At 39.8% G+C, this 22,753-nt stretch overlaps 1 protein-coding gene across 1 annotated transcript in view; it reads left to right on the plus strand.

The window, feature by feature from the left end:
• LOC127446978 (neuroligin-4, X-linked-like) overlaps window positions 1-22,753 on the plus strand; it is a 760,753-nt gene that overhangs the window by 15,274 nt on the left and 722,726 nt on the right. Inside the window, exon 5 of the mRNA XM_051708393.1 lies at window positions 11,092-16,076. Within this exon, the coding sequence (XP_051564353.1) occupies window positions 11,092-11,947 (856 nt within the window). The 3' untranslated portion in view covers window positions 11,948-16,076. The remainder of the gene's footprint in view (window positions 1-11,091; window positions 16,077-22,753) is intronic.

Consider the following 22,753-nt stretch of genomic DNA (forward strand, 5'->3'; position numbering starts at 1 on the left):
GCCCGGTTGCTAGGGAGGGTAGAGTCACATGGGGTAACCTCCTTGTGGTCACTATAATGTGGTTCTCGCTCTCGGTGGGGCACGTGGTGAGTTGTGCGTGGATGCCGCGGAGAATAGCATGGGCCTCCACATGTGCTACGTCTCCGCGGTAACGCGCTCAACAAGCCACGTGATAAGATGCACGGATTGATGGTCTCAGACCTCTGAGATTCGTCCTCAGATTTATAAAACCGTATGCACTCCAGAACCTGTCCACAGTTCCCTTAATAAATCCCAGCTAACAGAAGATTGAGCATACATGCATGTGATTCATTCCCCACCCCGTCTCCTCCCCAAAATAACCATATATGAAGTGTACAACGCCTGTTTTTACTATGCATATCATCATCTGCATACAATTACCATATGCATTTCACCATCCAGACACATGATTACTGCGTTTAACGGTACGAGAAACTGTATTAGAAGAGATGAGATTAGATGCTGCACCATGAAGAAACATTATTTATTAAGATATGAACTTGTTTTCAAAGAATATATCTTGAATATCCCTTGGCAAAATGTTTTTATCTTTGTAGACATAAATCTAACCTAGGCAATTTTGCTTATCAGAAAACATTTTAAGGGTGTTTTTATTGAGAAGTTTTTATTAGACTAGAACGGGGTTTTATTTGTGATGAGGGTCGGGATGAAGTGGAGCAGGCAGCACATTTGATGCACATTTTATGTGCATTGCTGTACCTGTCTGCAGCTGTACAATACTGTTTCTGATGAGACAAGTCTCTCCAATAGTCTGTTCGACTACTGAATGTGGCCAGCAGTGTCTGTCTTATATCTACTGTCCGTTTTACCGAGTCAGAGTCAAGTGCGCATCACATTACAGATAATCTTTATTCAAATGCTGTATTTATCTCAGTACATGATTGTAATAGATCAGAAAATGTCTCTAACTAAGAAATTTTCAGTGTCATTTTTAGTTACTGTAAAATGACACTGTTCCTTCTCTATGATGACACGGGAAAGTTCTCCAAACGCAGTGCAACCCAAACCAATATTTCCCTTTTACAACTTATATTTTAGTTGGTTACATAAAAATAAAACAGCCTTCTGTTGGCTTGATAACGATTACTTCTGTTTCAAGTGCTTAACTACATACTTTTTTATTCTAAATGTGAATTAAATGAAAATCAGTCTGTTCGGTTCATTATTTGTCCAGCTGGAGTCGCCAGTAAAAGAGTGTGTACGCACAGTCAAGAGTGTCCGGACGGGGCGCACATATTTACGGCAAGTTTATTTTTTATAAATCACCATATGTTCGTGGGAAATTGCTTACGCACATTTCAATGCCCATTTTATGCGTACGAAACATTCATACATCAGGCCCCTGATGATTTTAATTTCCGTCCAATGAGATTTTTCACCAACTGTAAACATACATTTTTAAACTTTCCCAAGAGCTTTCATTGGAGCTGCCCCAAATTTGTGTTAGATAATCTTGAGTGCTGGTCAAAAGTAACTCACAGATATTTTTTGTAACCCTTGTGCGACCTTCAGGACATTTTTGTCTTTTTCAATTTTGTTTTTTCGATCATTTTGGCTGTTAATGCCAACGGCATACATTTTGGCAAAGGTGTGTATTTTTGGGGGTGTTTAATTTTGATATTTCAACCTCAGTTCCTATAATACATCTATAATACACTGTGTACACAAAATAGTTACACTCAGGACCTTCAGGACAAAAATGTCCCCAATGAAACCCATTAAAACTGCAATATTTGATCCCAGTGCCATTAAAGTATAAAATCATGAATTCTATGATATTATGCTTTCATTCCGGAGCCGTGGCATCAACATTTATATTTTTATATTTTCCACCAGATGGCGCCATTTTTCTCATGTTTAGCCTATGGAGCAAATACATGCTTTTCCCCTATTCTCTGTTTGCTGTATTATAGAGCACTGCATGACAACTGAATAAATGATGCAGATAAAATTGTGTGTGTGTGTTGGTATGGATGTCAGAGTGTGTTTTGTATGTGTGTATTGAGAAATGTTTGTGTGTGTGTGTGTGTGTGTAAAAAACAACAGTGGCATTATGTAAACAAACTGGCATTTAAAGGGTTAAAATCCTGAAAATTGATTCATATTTGGTAGTTATGATCAGGACTGATGTTGGTTAATAAAATTAACTCACTGAAAGTGGAAAATAATATTTATATATAATATTATTATGGCAGTTTTTTGACGTGGACATTTTTGTCCTCTGAGTAACTTTTTTTATTGATGCAGAAGGGTTAAATACGTATCCAGTTGCGTTTCACACATCGACTAATTTGACTGTGAAAACTCCAAATAGGCATTATTAAAAAGAATCATTGAGTGTGTTTACATGCACTCTCTTACACCGATTATATTTAATAAGCCGAAAACGTGTTGGTCATGAAAATGCCTTAAATGATTTTCTTTAAGGTAAGAAACAGTTTAAGCCAAAAATGATTGGCACACATGCATTTTGCCCATTAGCCAGATTTTGCACCTTTACCAGCATTCTTTGTGGCTTATCCAATGTGATAAGTACAAATACTTAGTTACTGTACTTACGTACAGTTTTTTCATATTTGTACTTTACTTGAGTATAAATATTTCTTTGGACTTTTACTTTCACTTCACTACATTTTGAAGAGAAAACTGATACTTTTACTCCGATAAATTTCTCTAGACCATTCGTTACTTTTGCGACTGAACATAAAAAATAAATAAATAAATAAATAAAAACCAGCCGTACATGCAAATATGTGTGATAGTGATGTGTGATTCGTTGAAAGTATCATTTGAGTCTAATTTTTTACATTTAAAGATTCAAAAAGTGGTCTGAATGATTCGTTTTGTGAATGATGAATCTGAATCAAAATCACAAGTGAAGCGCTCCAGATTGTGTGTTCCGTCATCTGTTTCCATGGGGCAGAGAAGAAACTGTTCATGTATGTTTAAATTTGTTTTATGACTAATTAATTTGATAAGTTTAGGCTTAAACATTATGAAAGCTGTGAAATTTATGTGCGATCAGTCTCTCACCTTTGGGTGTTCTAGGTGGTTGTCAGGTTGTTACGGTGCTGTTGCTAAGTGGTTTTCTGTGTTTTTAGTGCATTGCTCTGCAGTTGCCAGGGTGTTCTAGGTGGTTGTCAGGTTGTTACGGTGCTGTTGCTAAGTGGTTTTCTGTGTTTTTAGTGCATTGCTCTGCAGTTGCCAGGGTGTTCTAGGTGGTTGTCAGGTTGTTACGGTGCTGTTGCTAAGTGGTTTTCTGTGTTTTTAGCACATTGCCCTGCAGTTGCCACTGTGTTCTAGGTGGTTGTCAGGTTGTTACGGTGCTGTTGCTAAGTGGTTTTCTGTGTTTTTAGCACATTGCTCTGCAGTTGCCAGGGTGTTCTAGGTGGTTGTCAGGTTTTTACGGTGCTGTTGCTAAGTGGTTTTCTGTGTTTTTAGCACATTGCTCTGCAGTTGCCAGGGTGTTCTAGGTGGTTGTCAGGTTGTTACGGTGCTGTTGCTAATTTGTTTTCTGTGTTCTTAGCGCATTGCTCTGCAGTTGCCAGGGTGTTCTAGGTGGTTGTCAGGTTGTTACGGTGCTGTTGCTAAGTGGTTTTCTGTGTTTTTAGTGCATTGCTCTGCAGTTGCCAGGGTGTTCTTAGGTGGTTGTCAGGTTGTTACGGTGCTGTTGCTAATTTGTTTTCTGTGTTCTTAGCGCATTGCTCTGCAGTTGCCAGGGTGTTCTAGGTGGTTGTCAGGTTGTTACGGTGCTGTTGCTAAGTGGTTTTCTGTGTTTTTAGCACATTGCTCTGCAGTTGCCAGGGTGTTCTAGGTGGTTGTCAGGTTGTTACGGTGCTGTTGCTAAGTGGTTTTCTGTGTTTTTAGCACATTGCTCTGCAGTTGCCAGGGTGTTCTAGGTGGTTGTCAGGTTGTTACGGTGCTGTTGCTAAGTGGTTTTCTGTGTTTTTAGCGCATTGCTCTGCAGTTGCCAGGGTGTTCTTAGGTGGTTGTCAGGTTGTTACGGTGCTGTTGCTAATTTGTTTCCTGTGTTCTTAGCGCATTGCTCTGCAGTTGCCAGGGTGTTCTAGGTGGTTGTCAGGTTGTTACGGTGCTGTTGCTAAGTTGTTTTCTGTGTTTTTAGCGCATTGCTTTGCAGTTGCCAGGGTGTTCTAGGTGGTTGTCAGGTTGTTACGGTGCTGTTGCTAAGTTGTTTTCTGTGTTTTTAGCACATTGCTCTGCAGTTGCCAGGGTGTTCTTAGGTGGTTGTCAGGTTGTTACAGTGCTGTTGCTAAGTTGTTTTCTGTGTTTTTAGCGCATTGCTTTGCAGTTGCCAGGGTGTTCTAGGTGGTTGTCAGGTTTTTACGGTGCTGTTGCTAAGTTGTTTGCTGTGTTTTTAGCGCATTGCTCTGCAGTTGCCAGGGTGTTCTAGATGGTTGTCAGGTTGTTACTGTGCTGTTGCTAAGTTGTTTTCTGTGTTAACCCTATTGCACTGCCTATTTTTGGGTAACTCAGTCAGTGAATTAAATACTTCCAAATAGTTCCTCTTATATAATTATTATAATTTTTTTTATTTTTTAGGAACTTGAAAAAGTAAACATAAATAAATAAATAAATAATAATCACTTCTTGCAAAAAAAAAAAAAAAAAAAAAGACAGAATTAATGCGGAGCGCATCTTTTGGCTTTCATAATGTTCTTTTGCATGCTTCATTTGAGGGGGTAAAACAAACAGTTTTTATTTCAAGTGATTTTCATCATGCAAAAAATTTCTTCTCTGTGTCGGCTTTTGTGAACTTACACCACAGATGTTGCACCTGTTTTAATAACAAGCTCCTCTTCATTTTCTTGACTTGTTTAGGAGTCATCCCGTTCTGTGCAGATATTTTTTTCAGGGTTTTTTCTGAATCAAAAATGACTGAGTAGCATTAGTGATCCCGCTTTGTTTGCTCTGTGGTCCCTGTCTGTTTTCTGTCTGTATGTGTTTGTTGTGTGTATGAGCAATTGGCTGTGTCTGTGTTTGTGTTAGCCATGCTCTCTCCTCATTCCCTCAGGCCTCACCCTCTTGTCTAGTCCTCGTCATGTTAATTGCCTTCACCTGTTCCTCATGTGCTTTGCCTCTATATATTGTGCCCTCTTTTATTTGTCAGATTGTTTTGTGAGTTTGTAGCTGTGTCTCTTTTCGAAGGCTGCGTCCTCCAGAGATCACATTTGTCAACCACATGCGTCATCGAGGCTGTCTCGTTTCAGAAAATCGAGTAGGACACTCTGAATACAGCCTTCGAATGCGACCTTCTTTCACGGGAATTCGGTGGATGCATGAGGTGTATGCGCGTCAAAGGGAAACCGATCCAGTGACGTCACGAGGTGTGATGCATCATTAAGCAGTACAGGAGAGACGTGATCAGTAGAGGGCAGTCGTGTTTCAGTCTTTGAATCAACACCGATTGCTAATGGTTTAGTCAGTGAGTTAATTTCTCACATGGGACCACCTTAGCCAGTTTTTAAAAAATGCATAAAGCGATACTGATCAGCAGTGGCAATAAACTACTGTTGACTTCATATCCCTGACTATGAGTATAAATGTATGAATGTTGCACGTTTCATTTTGATATATACTATTTTGTTAGGCTATACTAATTTTTCACCGGTCCTTTCTTGTGCTGATTCACGGCTTGTGCTTGGCCGGGGATCTGTGAATCTCTCTCACAACCGTTATGCAGCAGGCAGCGGCAAAGCACGTCAAATGTGGACAAGCCATTTTTATTGTGTGTGTGTGTATACTGTGCACATGCTGATAAACCACTAATGATTCAGTTACCAAGAGCAATTTTATTTGGTATGCACATTCTAATTAGATTGATGCATAAATACAAGCATTACATAGCACTTGATTTTATTATGCTCCGGTTTATGGAGTTCAAAGGACATTATAAAATGCTTAACGTGTCTTTATTGCTACTTAAAACAATGACTAGGAAGAAAACACATTAATCACACTTTTCTTTGTCTTATTCACTACTTAAAAATGTCAAGAGCTCATAATCTGAACACACAGTGCATAGTATTTCATCAAGATTTTTCCATAGAAAACCATTAAAAAGAAAAAACTTAACATCAGTGGCCTTGGTTGAAATAAGAAAACTGACAACAAACGAATGGATGGCCCAATTAAATGCAAAGCGTGGAGTTTCGGTGAGGTGAAGCCACATCAAGCTTTTTCCTTGTGCACTTCTAGCAATGACTGGCTTAATCAAATAAATGCTCTTACCATGTCGTTTTTTTTTTTTAGCAATAGATCGTGTTTGTGACAAGTGGAGCGAGAGAAATTTGTTTCTAGTTGGGCATTGTTTTAGTCCATTACACAAAGGCCTATATCAAAATATCAAATATTTTTCAGGTATTTCCCATAAGGCACCACTTGTGAATGAAGGGGGAGAAAATGCCAGGAAAAAAAAAAATATGCAGAAAAATATTTTATGCCATTTTGTACAAAATAATAATAATAATAGCAGCCGAAACACACGTATTAGAATCAGTCTCACTTTCAGTCACCTTAGCTGTTCAATGTTTCTTATCAGAGTGAATTGTAGCCTTTATATTTAATATTTTCTAATACCTTTCTTACAAGATAAGATAATACTTTTCTACACACCCACAAAAGCAGGCGACCTGTCACTTACTAGACAGAGGGGCGTGAGCTCTTCCTCAAGTCTTTAATGCGCAACCTGGTGGATATTATGAGACGTACAACACATGTATTTTAATTCTAAGAAGCTCTCCTGCGGTAAGTCGAGTGTTTTCACGTGAGGGATTGCCTGATGGCGCATGAAAAACACGCATTTTCAAAGGCCACGTCTGTATCCTTCGTGGGAACTCACAACCCATAATTCTATGATGTCAAATGCAAGTAATGTTATTGATAATTTTTATTGATTCCATTCACAAATTAAATAAACATAACAGAAAATACAGAATCAAATTATATAAATTAAACCCCTCCCCCCACATTTAAAACTACAAATCCCTCTCCACTGCCCCTCCCTGAGAACCCTCCAAAAAGGCCAAATATTTACCCCACTTCCTATTAAACAAATCCCATTTTCCCAGCCTTCTATATATCACCACCCCGCCCATCTCTGTGCACCACTCCTGAAATGAGGGCGCTCCAGCTGACTTCCATCCCCTAAGAATGATCCGTCTGCCGATCATAACTCTGGCTAGGACCCAGCTTTTTATGTATCTATCCCTTATATTAATGACCGCCCCATCACCTAAAATAGAGAGTCTGGGGCAAAATGAAAATTGAGTGTCCAATACGTCACGCATAAAACTCTGGACCCTCAACCAAAAATCTTGGATCTTAACACACCACCACAAAACATGGGTTGTGTCTCAATCTTCTGATTGGCATCGCCAGCAGGTGGGTGTGTCAAACGCAAGTTGAAGTACCTCAGTAGACGGGTGCAGAGTATATAATATGTATACTTGTAGTAATATATAATTAAAATAAATTATTATAGTCTAAAAGTACATCAATTTTCTTTTCTCTCTACATCATTATAACTCACCTAAAATGTACCTACATTCCCTTCCAAAGGGACTTTGTTCCCTTCTCATTCAAAGCGCTCATGCCTGTTAAAGAGTGGTGTGCTGTCATAGCAACCATGATAAGTTCTGTCTCGTTTAAACAAGGCTTGTTTAAAAGAAGGCGTTCGGTATACCACTGCATTCAAAGGATGCGTCCTAGCTAGCACGGAGCCTTCAAAACAAGACATCATCTGAGTTGTTCCTGTTTCCATCAGTTCCTGTTTATATCTTTTTCTGGTTTATGTTTTGTTTGTTTCCTCTCCCCTGTGGGAGTTTTGTTTTGTTTTGTTTTTTCACTCATTCCTGCATTTGGGTCCTCATCCGTCCTTCGGATGAGAAGTTAAACCGTGGTCCTGACTCTCCGTAGTCATTAAAAATCCCAGAACACTTCTCGAAAAAGAGTAGGGGGTGTAACCCCGGTATCCTGGCCAAATGGCCCCCATTAGCCCTTCTCAATCATGGCTTCCTAATAATCTCCATCCATTAATTGGCTCTATAACTCTACTGTCTCCTCTCCACCAATAGCTGGTGAGCATACTGGTGCACTATGGCTGCTGTCGCATCATCCAGGTGGATGCTGCACACTGGTGGTGGTTGAGGAGAGTCCCCTGTTCACTGTGTAAAGCCCCTTGAGTGTAGTGTTAGAAAAGTGCTATATAAATGTAGCATTCATTCATTAATTCCTGCTAAATCCGTGACACTCTCCTGTAAATATTGGGAAGCCTACTGGACTCGCACGCACTTGCATGCTCCAGAGATTAAACACAGATGAGCGTGTCAGATGAGAAGAATATTAAGCACTTTTGAATCAAGCTGAATGTCACTGAATTTGCTTGGCCGGCTGCCGAAAATGTTATAATGCCATATAAACCTTGTCCATGTTTCTTCAGTTCTCTCAGTCTCCCATGAAGCCCTGCCCACTGATAGATTAGCCCACGCTGAGTACATGGATATTAACATATCGCAAAATCTCTATCGTCTGACACTTTATATTGTCGCCACGATAGATATCGTCAGGGCTCCACACAACAAAAACGACCATGGAGCCAAATGGCTGTTTTTAGTGGCTAAAATACAGAATTGCGCAATGTAGATGGTTGTTCAGAAGCAAAATTGAAAGTCAAAAAATAAAGACAACAAATAACCGATTAATCGGCCGATTTTGAAAAATGGATAAGTATTTTATATATATACAGTTGAGTAGTTTGCATCCTCCTTTTGTCTCATAATAATACACACCCCTTTCAGAATTATATAAATTTAAGAGATAAAAGATTTAAAAAAAAATTACAATTAAACTATTTTTTCTTGTACTGCCCTTCAGCAGCTACACAACTGATATTTACATATATGCAACAAGACAAAATAATAACAAGTTACACAAATCATTCTGTTCAAAACATTAAATCCCCTCGGTTCTTTATATAGTATGTTTCCTTCTTGAGCATCAATGAACGTTTGCACCTTTTGTAATAGTTGTGTATGCGTCCCTCAGTTGTACTAAAGTGTCAAAAGCTGGAGGTCAACCTCATATAGCCACTCTTGAGAAGAACTCAAATGTGCCGAATATGCCGCTGGAGGATTTTCCTTAAGAGCAAAGGACAGCTTTACTGCTCAGGAAAAAGAAGGGACTCATGATCAACCATCACAAAAGACACAAACAGTCATTTTTGACTGAACCAAGGGCATGTAAACATTTGATTAGGATCATTTGTGTAAATTCAGTTATTATTTTGTTTTGTGGAATATATGTAAATATCTGTTATGTCTAATAGCTTCATCTGGGAGGTACTAAATAGGCTAAAAGACAAAATGCAACTGTTATGATCCCTCGTATTTTTTAAAATGATAAACATCTTGCAGATTCTGCAAGGGGGGTGCAAACTTATGCACTCACGTCAAATCCCAGATGCAGTGTGACTGAGTTGAAATCCCAGAAAATAAACAAGATTTGGTCCATAACGTTTAATTATAAAAAGCCAGAAAAACACTGGGGACTCTTATTTTGAAATGTTGATAACTCACTGGCCGAGTTCGGAATGCCATACTACCATACTACTCTTACTATTTCTGCCATAGACATATAAGGTAGAAGTAGTAAGAGTAGTATGGGTAGTATGCCATTCTGAACTCAGCGACTGACACTGCTAACCTGAGCTAGTGAGTTCAAACCCGTTTTGTGAATCTTTTCAGCAGATTCATTATAAAGATCCGGTTCAAAAGAATCATTTGTTCACAAATCGGACATCATGGCTCATTGACTGTTGTCAATGGTGACTTGATTTAAAATTATTGTTAATAATTTTTTTAATTTAATTTTTCAGTCGCAGCCTGGAGCACTGAGCGTGTTAGTGTGCATGTAAACGCACTCATGCCCACCATGCCTCGAGTGCACATGAGCAGTTTGGGGACAGTACCACATACTGATGAAGATATTCCCTTTTGTGAAAGAAGGGAATCATTTTGAATATTTGGCCTAATGCCGTGACGCTGGTCTGTTTAGATTCTTTAGGCCAATACAGACTACAGCGAGACCCATATTTCCGTGGTCGACTATGTTACCTTGATTCTTTTATCTAACTTGTTCTACAGCACTAGCTGGGTTTCCATCTAAATGTTTTGCATTTTTTAAAGCGCATTTCTAAAAATGTTACTAAAGAACATACGAACCGTTGTGCGTTGCCATCCACTATGTCATGTGCATTATCTTGAGGGAGCAGCTGAATGACCTCCTTGCTTCAGGGAGAGTTTTATTTGCAGGATTGGAGCAATTCTACCTCGTTTTATTAAATCCTTCTAGAAAATGGCACATAATAATGTAATATCTGGTATAACGAGGGCTGAAATTGCTGCGATGCTCACACGCTACCAGCCTCCGAAATCATGGGAGCGCCCATGCTCAAAACTGTTCTTGCAGATTGTGAGGACTCACTTAAAAGACTAGTGTGGGTTAAAAACTTCTGAATGTTAGACCTTTTGTTGGGCCAGTCACATCAAGCTATTGCACATTCATAAGTTCATGAATGGTCAAAACACACCATTGTTTTGCAAATAAACTGTTTTCATCACCTTATTGCGCATTTTAACTAATGCAAAACTCTAGACAATCCACCTCCTCGTAGTGCATTACATTTTAAGTGATTTTGAGAGTTTATTCACATAGCAAGATTTTCCTTTCAGGATTTCTTATGCACAATTTCAAAATTCGCTTAAAAATTGTTGGATGGAAACCCAGCTAATTTTTTCTTCTAATTCTGACAATGTGATGGCCTGTGAAATTTGTGGTGGTCATTTTTTCTTTGCTCATGTACAATAGTGATTGACCGATATATATGCCAGGCCGATTAATCGGCACATATTTTGCCTTTTTGCGATTACCGGCATTGGCCGATAACCATGCTTACTTAGTCTATTAACAGAAGTGTTAAAATTCCCTTGTTCCAGTGTCGACCACTAATGTAAAATATGTTTTGTTTTACAGAGACCCAAATCAGCCAGTTCCCCAAGATACAAAATTCATCCATACTAAACCAAATCGCTTTGAGGAGGTGGCCTGGTCTAAATACAACCCTAAAGACCAGCTCTACCTGCACATCGGCCTGAAGCCTCGTGTTCGCGACCACTACAGAGCCACCAAGATTGCTTTCTGGTTGGAGCTCGTGCCACACTTACACAACATCAATGAACTCTTCCAGTATGTTTCAACAACAACCAAAATTCCACCGCAGGACACGACGCCGTTCTCATACACCAAGCGTTTGTCCAACAAACTCTGGCCTTCCACCACGCGCCATCCGGCCATTCCGCCAGCCAACACCAAACAGATGTCAGACCAGCAGAAGACCGAGTACGGTGATGGGACTGTTATCATCGAGGCGAGAGATTACTCGACCGAGTTGAGTGTCACGATTGCCGTTGGCGCCTCTCTGCTCTTCTTGAACATCCTGGCATTCGCCGCACTCTACTACAAGAAAGACAAACACCGCTTGGAGTCCAGTCGGCGACTGAGTCCTCCAAGAAACCTTGTTAATGACGTTCCTCGTGTCCCAAGCGAGGAACTGATGTCCCTACAGATGAAACAGCTCGACCACGATCTCGACCATGATTGCGATTCGCTGCAAGGCCATGACATGATTCGCCTAACCTGTCCTCCTGATTACGCGCTTACATTGCGACGTTCACCTGACGATATCCCGCTCATGACGCCGAACACCATCACTATGATTCCAAGTTCTTTTGGTGGCATTCAAACATCGTATCACCCCTTTAACGCATTCGGTAACAGCACCCCGAGTAGCACGGGCCTCCCGCACGGACACTCTACGACGCGAGTATAACTCCAATTACTTCGCTCTGCAAGTGAAAGACAATTTAGATGAAAAAGAGCGCACCCAGGTGCTTGAATACAAACAGCGAGGGTGTTATTTTGTTACGGACTCTTTTATGAATCAAGTAACATTACACTTATTAACCTGTATAATGTGAACAGTGAATGTAATAACTATTCGCAACTCAGCTGTAACATGGTACAGCAACTAAAGCTCAAATGAAACAAGCGTCAGGCATAAAGAGCCCTTAAACATTAATGAAGAAATGAAGTAATATTATTTGCATCCTGATTTCCTGATTTAACGTGTGAGACAATTTGGTACAACAGTCATTTGCAAAACAATGTGCAGCATAAAACCTGTATTTTATTTAGTAATATATCGGAAAACTGAAAATTGTGGACACACTATAAAAGATTCAGGTGTCATCTATGAGTAGAGTTCACATGAGATCAGTATAAGATGCTGTTTTAACCTCTCAATGATGATTCAAAGTAATATTTGTGAAGTAGATAATGTGTAATTTGTCATGTTTACATTTTGCATTTGTTACATCCCATCTAGGGGTAAGGACGCAACATAAACGAGACGACACAAGCAGGATTAACCAAAACTCCCAAATTTATTGTGTGAGACATTTCTTTTTTCTTTGTTTGAGCGAAACAATGACTTCAGAAATGAGTGTGGCCAAAATAACAAACAAAAGGTGATTCGAACGCCCCAGTTGAAAACTAACTTCCCTAATCAAAAAAGAAACCAAATAAAATACACAATTCTTCCCTACCTCCCTAACTGTTCCAGAAACAAGAAAAAACTCAACACACATTAAAAGAAACAGGCCCCCATTTCCTACGGCTTCCTCTTTAAGATCAATCACATAGTAGCTTTGGATGAAACAATCACTCACAAATTAGACATTGGCTTTCACTACCACATGCTAACAAGGAAGAAAAACACTACAGAGTACAAAAGGCCACCACGGCCTTGGGAGCCATTTCCGTCTGATCAACACCATCCCCTTAAGTAGGCAGACCTCTCCACATACACCATTCCCCAGGACTAGCTGATTTTCACCACCGTCCAATCCTGTGAGGGAGGTATAGAGAGAGAGAGACAAAACAAAAACAACACACATAATACGAGCGCCACCTGCTGCACAATACGTCAAAAGACGCAACACATTCATGCCGCAAATATGCTAACACACTATACGTGGCCATAATATTCACCGGTTACACTCTGTTATTTTAATTTATTACGACACTGATACTACTACATAGATGAGTGTATAAATGAGTGTTAATGGGCAGAATACAGACAAAAGAATGATGATAGACATATCTCACTTTGGGCAGATGTGCGAATGGCTTTCAGCTGCAGACGGCACATGAATGCCAAGAACGGTGCACTTGTGTGTCTCCTTTAATTGAACTCCGACCGTGAACCACTCCCACAGCAGCTCCTGAAGAGTACGTGAAGATGAAACACTTATCTTATAAAGCACTGTGATGCTCGTGCAGCCTGTGGAGGTTCGCGCACCAAACTTCAGCGAAAATATAAGCTACGGTTTCACTTTAATTTAACACTCGTTTAATGTCAAATGTTCTTATCATCGGGGTTGATACACGCAGTGTAAATTGCATGCAGGAGGATATGCACGCTTTATTTCTGTAGAATTGATGGAATGAAGAAACCTATTTTAAAATACATGGAGAATCTCAAAGGTCTTTCTTCATGCAAACTAAGGGCACGTGGGTTTAATTGGAGAGCCTTAAATATACATTTAGGATATAAATGTTTTACTGTTGCATAGAGACAGATATTTAATAGTTAAAATATGATTTTTCATGCCATTCATACATTTTTAAAGCCTTAAAAAAAATCATATAACCCTATTTTATGATTCCAAGTTAAATATGAATTAATAAATATACACCTTAAGAAGTAGCCTATGACCATTAATCGTGGAAGCCTAAAACAGACAATTAATCGTCATAATCGCAAATATTTCACACATAATCGTCAGCCAAATTTCATAATAGTGACAGCCCTAGGGCCCTGTTTTAAGAGCATAAGTGTTAAGCACAGTGCAAAGTCAGTGGGCATGGCCATGAAGTTTTGGTATTTTTGTGCAAGCATGCGCTAAGTCTAGGCGCAAGTGAAACACACAAAAAGGCTGGACCAAGTGCAATTTAATTCTGAGGTTCTTCTCCGGTTATTCCAGCATCTGCATCCTATCATATAGTCCATTGAGGGCAAGCACCAACGATTTAAACTAAGACATTCATGAGAAGTTTGTAGTGTAAATGGACTGTATGCAATGAATTAGAAGGACTTCTGTTCTTTTGTGCATTAACTGCATCCTTGATGAACGTCAGGTATATTTCTATGACAGTTATGCTCCTTTTATACGCATAGAAAATGTGATTATCGTCAGAATTTGGATGTATGCTCCGTTAAATTAAATAATAATTATTTATAACTTTCATCTACTGACACACAAATCATGACTAGTATTAACAGTGATTGTATCTGAATGCACTTCACTTCTACCGGTCGATTTTGGCCATTTAAATTCATTTATTGAAACATGAAAAAATTAAACCATAAATATTTCTAAATTCAAATTACACATCAAACGAAATGAAAATATAATAAAAATAACTAAGAGGTCAAAAAAATCATACCAAATCCAAACATTTTACTCTCTCCACCTTCTTCCACCGGCCTCTTTTGCAGTGACTTAAAAAATCACTCAACGACAACAGGTGGAAAAATACCAACACAAATGAGATAATAAATGCAAATGTACGTTTAAGTTGGACTTGAACTTTATTGTCACCTGCTGGTGGAATCTCCAAACTGCAAATGCAGGAATGGTCGTAGCGCTTCGGTTTGTGCACTTACAAAAATAGAGCCCCTAATCATACAGATGTAGGTGAGTTTGCACCAGCTTGCTAATAACTTTGCACGCCAGTGTTTTCATGTGGACTGATCTTAACTGAATGGACGAGAATTAGTTGTCGGCCTCAAAGTAGGTGGAGCTCCAGGTCACACTTACTCAAGATGTGGACCAATGGCAGTAAGAAAGTGTTTAGCAGCCTGTACAAAGTTTTCCAGAAAGTTTGCGCTGGTGAGCTGTTACGAACCACTGAAACAAACTCAAAAACACCTTTGTTTTGGCCAGATCACACACGTTCGTTCTTCAATTTCACATGAAGTATTCTGAGGCCTTTAGTGTATTCCCCCTTAAGAGTTCTAGAGTGAGTTATATTAGTATCGTGCAGCAGTGCTAACCAGCAATAAAACCAATAGCATTGATCACTGTGGTGAATTAAAGGGGTTATCAGTTTGTCCTGATTGTCCTCTTTTTGTATAAGTGCCATAGATACACTTGCAATGAGTGCGTCAAACATTGTGCCAAGTTCTTGAATATTTTGTTATTTCAAGAAATAATAAGAGCTTGAACTCGAATGAGGAGCCACAAGCGTATACATCTTACATTTTAAACAAGAGATCGGGATGCAATTTAAAAATATTTGTGCCATACATTTGAGAAGGTTTACTCTTCAATTTGAAAGAGTTAGTTCACTCAATGATGAAAATTCTGTCATTATTTACTCATTCTCATGGTGTTTAAAACCCGCATGTTGTTATTTTTTCAGTGGAACACAAAAAGAGATTTTTTTGATGAATCTTTAACCCTTTAAAACTCAGATGGGAGAAAAAAATGTTACTAACTACAGTCTTGACCAACACAAAACAGGTATCGTTTGAAAGCTTAGAAGCTCTATTTTCCAATGCATGTAGACATTATGAACAAAACTGAACAAATGCTTTGAAATTTGCAGACAAATCAGAAATGTTCTGTTTTGGTATTTGTTAAAAACAAAAGTGCACTGTACATATTATTGCAATCAGTAAAAACATCAAACTGATCAAATAGTCATGTGTCATATGTTGTTGGAAATCTCTCAAAGAGTAGAATACAACCACTCACAGACAAAAATATAGTGAGAAATAGATAAGTGTATGTCTTTGACAATTATGTTGGTGTTGCTTATATGCCGCAGTTTTTCTTATAACTTCACGAAAAGTAAACCGAGCATAAAATATCACATACCATTACTTAGAGGAGGTGATTATCTTTCAAACGAGTCCACACACAAGATAATCAGGATTCATAGATCATTAGATAATCCACATGAAGCACAATGTTACATATGACCACCAGGAGATGGCGCCAAATACATGACACAGACTCAATGATGACTCAAATGACACAGAATGAAACTCATTCTGTGAAATCTCATTACTAAAATCATGTCTGCATGCTATGCAAACCTTTAGTCATTGTTGTGTTTGCATGTGTAATTAGTTCTTATGTACAATTATTATGTTTTATTTGTTTGGAGAGGCTTTTGGACACTATGATCAATTATTTTTGTAATGCTATAACTTTTGATTGCTTTGTCGTATCAACACAACATTTTTCTCAGATACAGTTGACATGACTGGGAACAAAACAAATGTTTTTCGGAGCCACCTTATTATTATTATTATTATTATTTTTTTAATTTATTTTTTGCAGTTTTTAGGCTATTTATCATAATCTTTATCATTAATATATATATATATATATTTTACGTTTTCTTTACAATGACACCAAACACTTGACCCTCTTTTTTTTTTTTGGTCGAGTTATAAGCCTTTAATTTTGGGTATGCTTCTGAAACAGGAAATCTTTAAAAACACCTTCAGAGCTTAAAGGGTTAAACTGATCTGTCCATACAGCAACAGATCCATATGACATATGCACTATATTCCCAAGTCTTTTGAATCCAAACGATAGCTTTATGTGGGAAATCAGACCCAAATGTAAGTAATAAACCACTGATAATCTTCCCTTAATAAACTCTGTCAGAAATGACACGTTGACACATTGTGCTAGTTGTGTTGCAACCGAACACCTTGTGTTTTACGGGTAAAAAATAACAGCGTAATTTGGAATGACATAAGAATAAGTAAATAATGACATTTTAACATACTCGTATCAATGGGGCGACTGCCTTCAACTGACAGCAATCGTACAGTATTTCTCAGCCTGAATAGTGTTATTTTAGTGCATAATGTATATAGCATACAATAAATTGTAAAAGAACATCTACAGCCAGCTTGTAGTATTGCTTTGAACTAAACCGTCTTTTTGGGACTTTTCTCATTTGCTCGTGTACAGTTCTGAATGTACGTTTGCTAGCCTATTTCAAAAACTGTATTTCATTATTTATGTGACAGTATGTAATGTAGTCCTCCATTTTCAATCAGTTATTCCATAACATTAAACAAATGTGAGAAAAATACATACAAGTACTGCAGTTACATTTATATACTATTTTACTTCTACTTTTAAGGCAAAATGTGAAGTTTCTGCACCACTTGTGGCATGAAATGGAATCGCGATCTGTTTGTCCAGGAAAAGATCGTCAGTGAATCTGGTGAACAACTTCATGTGAATGTAATCGGGACGTTTGAATATTGTTTCCTGTTTCTAAACAGTGTTTCTCATACTGTAGCTCTGTTTTTGTTATTACCATCCAATTGCGCTATATTTTGCTCTATTGTTGCTGTTTTTTTACACCCTGATCTTTAGACCATACGTTTGATAGAAACTGCTTTGAATGTCTCAGCAAATAGATTAACTTATGGAAATATGTTAAATGTTTCAAGCTCACTCTAAATCTGTTGCTTCTGTAAATCTTGAGGATTTTTCCCTCATTCATGACTGTATGCAACACCAGTATGATTTTGTTTAGCCTCATTGAAAGGTTTGTTGACGATGGAAATATGTAAGGGAATTTTTGCTGCTTTTTCTAAAATGAAATAAACTTAGATTTTACTCATTTGCTCCCTCATTTTTATTATTGTTTTATGGTTTTTTTTATGTTTAAGGAACTTTGGAATTAGCGGAATTGATTTTTTAGCAGTGACATATACTGTAAACCTTTTAAGACAGACTGATTTGTCCACTATCTTGACATTCACTATTCTCTAATCTCAGAACATCATACAGGCTTGGAATTACATGAGGGTGAGTAAAAAATGATGAATAAATAATCCACGTAATATTACTCCTGCAGAGCAGTATCATTGTTTTATCTACTTATATATTTAATTTTAAAAATGGCTTTTCTATCATTTAAATGTTGTATTATGTATTTTTGCAAGTTTTCTCCTAATAAGTGTAACTTACTTTATTATTGAACAAAACCTTAAAAACTGACAGGACATCAGCTATTCATGTCTGTGTTTTAAAAAAACTGAATTAAAAAAAGGTGTAAAGCTGATCAAGAAAATTCAATTAATGTTTTTCATAGCAGTTTTTCTTAAAAAAAAATTTTTTTTATATATATATATATATATATATATTTATCCAATATTCAGAATTGCTATATGTCAATAAAACTTGCACAGTAGCATTCACAGATAGCTCACTGGACATTTTTAAGTTATAAAGAAGGGCCTGAGAAAAATAACTCCTTCGTTTCCTTCGATCACAGTAATTAAATTAAGATTTTGAGCATTTTGGGCCTATGTTGTCATTATTGCCATGTCCCAGCGTGGCACAGTGTGTACTGACTGGCAGTTAACTGAGAAATACTGTACTCCAGGTGATTCTTTGTTTTCTTAAAAATATTGTTTTAATGGGTGATCAATTTATCCAGTTTTCCTGTTTTTTTTTTCACTATGGAGCCACATGTTTTTTTATTTGCCAATGTTTACGAATTGAATACACTAAACATCACATTATCTGCTAAAAACTTAAGCTGATGCGTGTGGAAACACTGGAGACCGGAAAATGAAAACAGGCTTCTGCTATGAATCGTGGAACACTTTTTGGATAGCAAAAGCCTCCAGGAAGTGACATCATTTTGGATTGTATTAGTAATGGATTTTAATGAACTCTGTTTTTAACAATGATAATGTTGTAATGTTAGTTGCATTTATTATTTGCATTTAGCATGTTTTTCCCTGCTGAACAGACCTGTGAACCATTTTTGTGCTTCAAATCGTAATTTGAGAATCAATGCCATAACGCAGCGTTAGACCCCAAAATCAAACCCCATTGAAAGAATTTAAAACCATCTCAAATGAGCAGATATTATGCATGCTGTCTGTCTGCACTGCTCATGCTGTTGAATTTTTCATTACAGACATCTGCCAGGCTTTTTTGGAAAGACCAGAAGAGAGCATTGCAGTGGTCCAGTGTGTTTATCATGAAGGTACAATCATCAATCTATCAACATCTGTTTCACAGAGGAAATACTGTACTTTTCTTAATTAACAGATATGTTTAAAATGTTGTTTACTGGCTAATAGAGTCCCTATAATGGTCCTGGTCTTTAGATATGGCTCAGGTTCTACCTTTAATGCAAGTCTATGGGACTTTTTAACATCAGTTTACTATAAACACATTATTGCAGGATGTGGTGACACGTTGGAATTTTAGTTGATCAATTATTGGCATGTGGAGGTGAATTTTAATACACTATTGTCTTTTTCTGCAATCAATAAACTCAGGATTAGTTCAACCAAAAATGTAAATTCAGTCATTGTTTACTCACCCCTGTGTTGTTATAACACTATATGACTTTCTTTCTTTTTCTGAACACAAAGGGAGAAATTGTGAATAAATGTTGTGCTCAGTGATGTCATACAATGGTAGTTTATGGTGACCACCTCTTCAAGCTTCAAAAGAACACAAAAGTATAATTCAGAAGTCTAATAAATTATTCAATGAGACTCATGATTGTTATGAAATCATACGATAAGATTTGATGAGAAACAAACTGAAATCTAATGTATTATTTAGTGAAAATGTTCACTGACCGTTGATCTCCTGTGTGTGTTCATGATACGGCACGAGAGCAACAGTTCACACAACCCCCTCGCAACATTGGGGCGTTCAAGAGAAAACTCGTTTTGTTTATCTATAAACAGGTCCTCCACAGTGATAGTGACAACAGAACACAACACAGCTGCACACAAAACAGAGAACAGAACTTACTAAACATGTCTGAAGAGTTTATAGTCCAAGAATTGATGCATTTCTATGCCCAGCCTTATTTTTTTTAACGGAGTACTCGTAAATCAAACAGAAACATAGAGGAGGCTACAGGATGCCACAGTCACACCACGATGACATGCGATAAAAGGTATATTTTCTATGTTAATCAGAGCTTTTGTTCTAACCAGCAGTGACGAGCGACGGTACATTCTATCGATCGCTTATTTTCTATTTTCGGTATCGTGCGTATAACTCTGTCTGCTGTGAAATGGCACTGGTCCAAAAAATAAGGCTGGGCATAGAAATGCATCAATTCTTCAACTACAAACTCTTCAGACATGTTTAGTAAGTTCTGTTCTCTGTTTTGTGTGCAGCTGTGTTGTGTTCTGTTGTCACTATCACTGTGGAGGACCTGTTTATAGATAAACAAAACGTCATGGTTACTGGTGTAACCTCCGTTCCCTGATGGAGGGAACGAGACGTTGGTGTCGATGTAGTGACACTAGGGGTCACTCTTGGGAGCCCGAGACACCTCTGGTCTTTGATAAAAGGCCAATGAAAATTGGCGAGTGGTATTTGCATGCCACTCCCCCGAACATACGGGTATAAAAGGAGCTGGTATGCAACCACTCATTCAGGTTTTACGCTGAGGAGCCGATATAAGGTCCGGCCATTTCAGCGGGTAGTTCAGCGTTGTGGCAGGAGGGACCAACGTCTCGTTCCCTCCATCAGGGAACGGAGGTTACACCAGTAACCATGACGTTCCCTATCTGTCACTCACTCGACGTTGGTGTCGATGTAGTGACACTAGGGGTCCCTATACAAAACGCCACAAGGCTGAACTGTGTTACGTGAACTGGCGGTGTGTGGTGGGCAGACTTGCTGTGTGCCTCATAGCCAGCACACCAGGTCGACACGTAACCTCCCCCAACACAGTTATGAGTGTCGAACGGCCCTTTTTGGGGACAAGTCGACTACCCAGAGATAGAGACAGGCTTAACCCAGTCATGGCCTCTTTCCCCTTCTCTTTTTCCACTCCCTAAAAAAGAAGGGGGATTATCCGACTGGGCCGCCAGGTCTAGTCGGGGGGTGTCCCTCCCAAGGGGAGGACACCGCGGAGACCACACCTCGCCCCAAGAGAGGGGGGATATTTAAGTGGAAGAATACATCACATGGTCTTTCCAACCATGTGGAGAGCCTTCAAGGTAGATCCTACCCAATGGGGGAGGAGTTACTACAACATGGAGACTGAGGGGCTCTGCCCAAGGAAGACGCAGTTTGCCAGTAGGGAAACGAACTAGCGGAAGATATAGATCGCATGGGGTTAGCCTTACAGGGAACCGCCACATGCGGAGCACCTACCCCAGAACCGGGCTCTTAGTTAGCGCGTGTACTGGGCCGGCAGCGAGTCTCTCCGAAAACTCGACTGCCACAGGGCTCGGAGGAAGTCAACCAGGGAACAACCTTTGTGAACACTACTGGGAATTAACAGCGCACGTCTTCAGCTCAAAAGGAGGTGGAAGGCGCTATGTGCAAGCGATACACCCGGCCGGCTATCCCGGGCTTATCCGCTTGTGTTGCGTGCCACTACCTGGGACGAAACCGGTTCCACCCGGAGGTTGTAGAACCTTGCAAAGGTGTTGGGTGTTGCCCAGCCCGCTGCTCTACAAATGTCTGTTAGAGAGGCACCTCTGGCCAGAGCCCAAGAAGCCGCCACACCCCTGGTAGAATGGGCCCGTAGCCCTACCGGGGGCGGCATGTCTTGGGCGAGATATGCCATAGATATGGCATCAACAAGCCAGTGGGCGATCCTCTGCTTGGAGACAGCGCTTCCTTTCCGCTGTGCACCGAAGCAGACAAAGAGCTGCTCAGAGAGTCTAAAGCTCTGCGTGCGATCCAAATAGATGCGCAAAGCGCGCACCGGACACAGCAACGCCAGGGCTGGGTCTGCCTCCTCCTGGGGCAGCGCTTGCAGGTTCACCACCTGGTCTCTAAAAGGAGTGGTGGGAACCTTGGGCACATAGCCCGGTCGGGGGTCTCAGGATCACGTGAGAATAGCCCGGACCGAACTCCAGGCACATTTCGCTGACAGAGAATGCTTGCAGGTCACCTACCCTCTTGATGGAAGTGAGCGCAGTCAGGAGGGCAGTCTTCAAGGAGAGTGCCTTAAGCCCGGCTGACTGCAAAACTCAAAGGGGGCTCTCTGTAGACCCTGAAAAACTACAGAGGTCTGATGAGGGAACAAGGCGTGGCCTGGAGGGATTCAGCCTCCTGGCGCCTCTTAGGAACCTGATGATCAGATCATGCTTCCCTAAGGACTCACCGTCGACTGCGTCATGGCGTGCTGCTATGGCAGCAACGTACACCTTCAAGGTGGAAGGGGACAGCCTCCCTTCCAACCTCTCTTGCAGGAAGGAAAGCACTGATCTGACTGCGCACCTCTGGGGGTCTTCCTGATGGGAAGAACACCACTTAGCGAACAGACACCACTTAAAGGCATACAGGCGCCTCGTAGAGGGAGCCCTAGCCTGAGTGAATGTGTCTACCACCGCAGGTGGGAGACGGCTTAGGTCTTCCGCGTCCCGTCCAGGGGCCAGACATGGAGATTCCAGAGGTCTGGGCGCGGGTGCCGAATGGTGCCCCTTCCCTGAGAAAGAAGGGCCTTTCTCAGGGGAATTTGCCCGGGGGAGCTGTCACGAGGAGCGTGAGGTCCGAGCACCACGTCTGGGCGGGCCAGTAGGGTGCTTACC

The sequence above is a fragment of the Myxocyprinus asiaticus genome, chromosome 10 (assembly GCF_019703515.2).
Source record: "Myxocyprinus asiaticus isolate MX2 ecotype Aquarium Trade chromosome 10, UBuf_Myxa_2, whole genome shotgun sequence".
Lineage (NCBI taxonomy): Eukaryota > Metazoa > Chordata > Actinopteri > Cypriniformes > Catostomidae > Myxocyprinus > Myxocyprinus asiaticus.